This window comes from Protobothrops mucrosquamatus, unplaced genomic scaffold (assembly GCF_001527695.2).
Source record: "Protobothrops mucrosquamatus isolate PMUCROS unplaced genomic scaffold, P.Mucros_1.0 scaffold4748, whole genome shotgun sequence".
Classification (NCBI taxonomy): domain Eukaryota; kingdom Metazoa; phylum Chordata; class Lepidosauria; order Squamata; family Viperidae; genus Protobothrops; species Protobothrops mucrosquamatus.
The window spans coordinates 31,209-35,533 of NW_015390640.1; the positions used below are offsets into that span (position 1 = coordinate 31,209).

General features: G+C 38.6%; 1 protein-coding gene across 1 annotated transcript in view; it reads left to right on the plus strand.

Moving 5' to 3' along the window:
• The window catches only part of LOC107299274 (otoferlin-like), a gene marked incomplete at both ends in the record, with an annotated part of 34,482 nt that extends 30,819 nt beyond the window's left edge, over positions 1-3,663 (plus strand). Inside the window, 3 exons of the mRNA XM_015828637.1 lie at positions 372-508; positions 2,538-2,672; positions 3,526-3,663. Coding sequence (XP_015684123.1) covers positions 372-508; positions 2,538-2,672; positions 3,526-3,663 — 410 coding nt within the window. The remainder of the gene's footprint in view (positions 1-371; positions 509-2,537; positions 2,673-3,525) is intronic.
• Positions 3,664-4,325: the final 662 nt, after the last annotated feature.

Below are 4,325 nucleotides of genomic sequence, written 5' to 3' on the forward strand. Positions count from 1 at the left end.
CCTATACCATTTCGGACAAATGGCTGTCCAGTCTCTTCTTAAAAACTTCCAGTGTTGGAGCATTCACCGCTTCTGGAGGCAGGTTGTTCCACTGGTTAATTGTTCTAACTGTCAGGAAGTTTCTCCTTAGTTCTAGGTTGCTTCTCTCCTTGATTAGTTTCCACCCGTTGCTTCTTGTCCTGCCTTCAGGCGCTTTGGATGTCAACTCCTTGTTATTCCTACCGAAAATGGTTGTCCAGTATGTCATGGCCTGATTTTTTGTTTTTTTTATCTCATGCCTTCCCTACCACAAACTTCTTATTCTTGCCATCCATATCTGCTGCTCTTCTCTGGGAGCTCAGAAATGAGACTTGATGACTCTCCTCTGAAAGGCTCAAAAGCCCAAGGAAAGACCAAAGACAAAGTCAAATTATCCAAAGAGGACAAAAAGAAAAAACAGCAGCAGCAGCAGCAGCAGCAGCCAGATGCCTTTGAAAAGAAGAACAAGCAGAAGATTGATGAGACGAAGGTGAGCTATTCCCAACCCTAATTTGATGAAAAACATTTTATCCAGTCATGGTTGTAATGTTTTAGCTTTGCATTTTTAGTCCTTTTTCCCCCCCCAGTTCAAGTCCCTTTGAAATGAAGGGAAGCTCAACAAGAATCCAAATCCATCATACAGACTTCAGTTTATGTGTTTTGGGAGAGGCCACTTTCCCAAATGAAATCAGGCATCTATTACTGCTAATCAGAATAATTAACAATCAGCAGGCAAACCTCCCATTAGTCTAGGTTTGCTGAAATGTAGTGGTGCATGCACAATGGATAGGCACCTCTTATCATGGACTTCATCAGTAGTCCTTTTATAACCCCTTTGCTCTATAAAGAGCATGCCTGGCGATGCTGCGTCATCACCAAAGGAAGCAAGGCCAAAATTTATGCCATGAGGTTTGCAGAATGTCATTAAGTACAAAGTGGAGTGCTCTAAGATGCCCATAATATTCCACTTGTAGGGCTGGCCAACCCTAATGTGTACTCTAAAGGATTGAAAATCTTACCTCTTTCCATCTCCAGATAATTGAGAAAGAGGGGTTCTTGGTACTCTCTGAGCTTGGTTGATGTTCCATTATCCAAAACTGATAACATCAACAGTGCTAGTGACATACATGACTAGTCACTAGCACTGATGATGTTACCAATTTTGAACCCCTCATTTCAACCCTGCGCTACAAATACTCTCCTTTATTAGTTGAGAAAGATCCTCTTCTGAAATCTTGGGGACTTGCTATGAGTCAGTTCAGAGAGCACTGAGCTAATTGACTCAGGAGAAGGCATTTCCCACAAACTTCATTCATTCATCACTCAGTAATAGAACATTGGGAACCTTTGAATCACTCATTGCAGCTTATCTATATTTCTGCCTACATTTTGGAATTCCAGATTTACGTGGCCATAGTCTTAAAATGGAAACAGTACCTAACTTGGTGTCATTAGAATGTATCGCACTCCAAAATACCATTAAAAGCATTTACAAGGATAAAAATATCATCAAACAACAGAAGCTAATTCTTGTCCTAAAACTGCAAAATAAAGGAAAAGCCTATTTTGTAATATTTCCTTAGGGTACTTAGTTTTGACAGGCTAGGAGACAACATATTCTTTTCTTTAAATGTCTTCTTGGAACAGAACATTTTTTAGAGAGCTAAAATTGCCATTAGGCAGAGAGAGGAGTCTTCTAGTAAATCTACCATTCCACATCAGAAATTCTGAAGAAAAGGAATGTCAACCTAACCCCTCACCTATCTCAGTTCTGGGGAGATTTCAATCATATACAAAACTGGTTACAGTTCCTTTTGTTCATTCATTTCTTCAATGCCTTTCAGCCATCTTTCCCCCGATATTTTGATTCATGCCGGTTGAAGATAACAACAATTATATTCAATACACCTAAAGGCTACCACAATGAATGTAGCTGCTATAGATTGTCAGTATACCTCTACTGCATTGATTAAATAAGTTGACCTTATTTTAAAAGCTTTTCACATTCTTTGCTTCATTATTCTTTTGATATGATATTTTATTTACGAGGAAGTGTGCTTCTGCAAAATAAAATACACATGCACACACATACAATATCACAGTGGAATTCTCTACTGTGTAGGTGCTGTTCATCGGCAATGAGAATGGGAGAAAGGAAGATACAAATGAAATGAAATAAAACTTGTGGCAACAATGATATTTTGCAATATCATAAATGACAATAAAAATATGACTTTCAGAAGGGTGAGAAAACTGGAAAAGAAATAGGGGAAAGAGATGTCATCTATTTGGGTGGTTCCATTCTTGCATATTATTGTATGTTTACAGATGTTCTCCATTTTTTTTATATAAAAAAGGATCAAGGACCACATTTTGAAGCTGGTGGTGGGAATTTCTGTGTACCATGCCTCCTGTGTCAGCAAAATATCTTGGTTCTGATCCATAAGTACTACTGTTCCTGAATATATGATTGTAATAGTCAGAGGCCCAAATTATGTTATTTTCTCCATCCTATCGAGGTATATCCCAAAGAACTGGAGACAGAATTTGATAATTTTGAGGACTGGCTGCATACTTTCAACCTCCTTCGTGGGAAGATTGGAGATGATGATGACAATTCTGCAGATGAGGATCGCATTGTGGGAAGATTCAAGGTGAGTGTGAAATTCCACTGACTCATTTCCAATTTTATTAATCCTGGTGGACTACTGGCAAGCCAGAAAGGCAAAGAAAGGATCTGATTTCACTCCTCTTTTGACTTGAACAGAGAATTTGTTCAGTTAAACAGGTCTTGTTTTAAGATAAAGGGGCTTTAGCAAGATTAATGGAATGAATGAAAAGATGGATAGATAAATTAGGAATTTTAATCCAAATTAGAGAAGAGTACAGGTCTTTGAAATGTTATTTCTTCTCCAATATATACACAGTGCATCTCTTCTCGCATTTGCTTTAGGGGGAGAAAAGAGTGATTTCTCTTTTCTACACGAGGGGAAAAAGGCCAGTGAAAGTATTGTTTGGAATTGCTCTAACCATTTGCAGCACCCCCATCAATCAAACTTGCATAATTTGCAGATTGTAAGAACAAAATATGCAATATGTGATCATTGTCATGACGCCAGTTCAGCACTAAGGAATAATTTTTTTCACTGACTTTGCTGAGTAGGTAAATATTTTGTCACCATTCCAACAGCTGAAAAAATAATGCCTCCTTAAATACAGCTCTCTTGTGGAAATCATAAGTTTTTGTAAGTTACTTATTTATTACATTTTATCTTTTTTATTTTAAAATATTCCCGAGTGTGGTATAATTCCATTAGAGCCACACAAAAATTGATTGCACTATATTGTTTAAACTTTAAAGTGTCACAAAACACTGGTACTGTTGTGTCACAGGCCTGGACACAGAAGATGGAAAAAGAGACCTTAGTAGATGCTTCCTTCTTGCTTTCTTTGCCAAAATCTAGATGGACTTTTAATTGGGCTAAAATTATATCTTCTCATTCCCAGGGGTCCCTGTGTGTTTATAAAGTGCCTCTTCCTGATGATATCACCAAGGAGGCTGGATATGACCCTACTTTTGGCATGTTCCAAGGAATTCCAAGCAATGATCCCATCAATGTGTTGGTCCGGGTCTACATTGTGAGGGTGAGAACAAGTGAGAACAGCTTTCAAGGCCATTTTGTTCTTATATCCATTCCAGATCTGAGCACTGAACTTTTCCTCCTCTGAAATTTTAGATTTCCGTGTTTTATCTAGAAAGTCTAAGCTTTTGTTTGCTTTTTGCTATTGAGTACTGACTCCCCAAATTTTAGGAAAAATGATTTGTTGCTATTCCTTCCCCTGAATAATTAGGAACAGATTTTATAAGCTTAGGGTGGGGGTGGGGGGTAGGGAGAAGAAGAAAATTGAGAAGTGAAAATTGATCACGTGAAGTGTTAATACCACTTTACAATGCCTTGGTAAGGCCACACTTGGAATACTGCATCCAGTTTTGGTCACCGCGATGTAAAAAAGATGTTGAGACTTTAGAAAGAGTGCAGAGAAGAGCAACAAAGATGATTAGGGGACTGGAGGCTAAAGCATATAAGGAACGGCTGCTGGAATTGGGAATGTCTAGTTTAATGAAGAGAAGGACGAGGGGGGACATGATAGCAGTGTTCCAATATCTCAGGGGTTGCCATAAAGAAGAGGGAGTCAAGCTATTCTCCAAAGCGCCTGAAGGCAGGACAAGAAGCAACGGGTGGAAACTAATCAAGGAGAGAAGCAATCTAGAACTAAGGAGAAACTTCCTGACAGTGAGAACAATT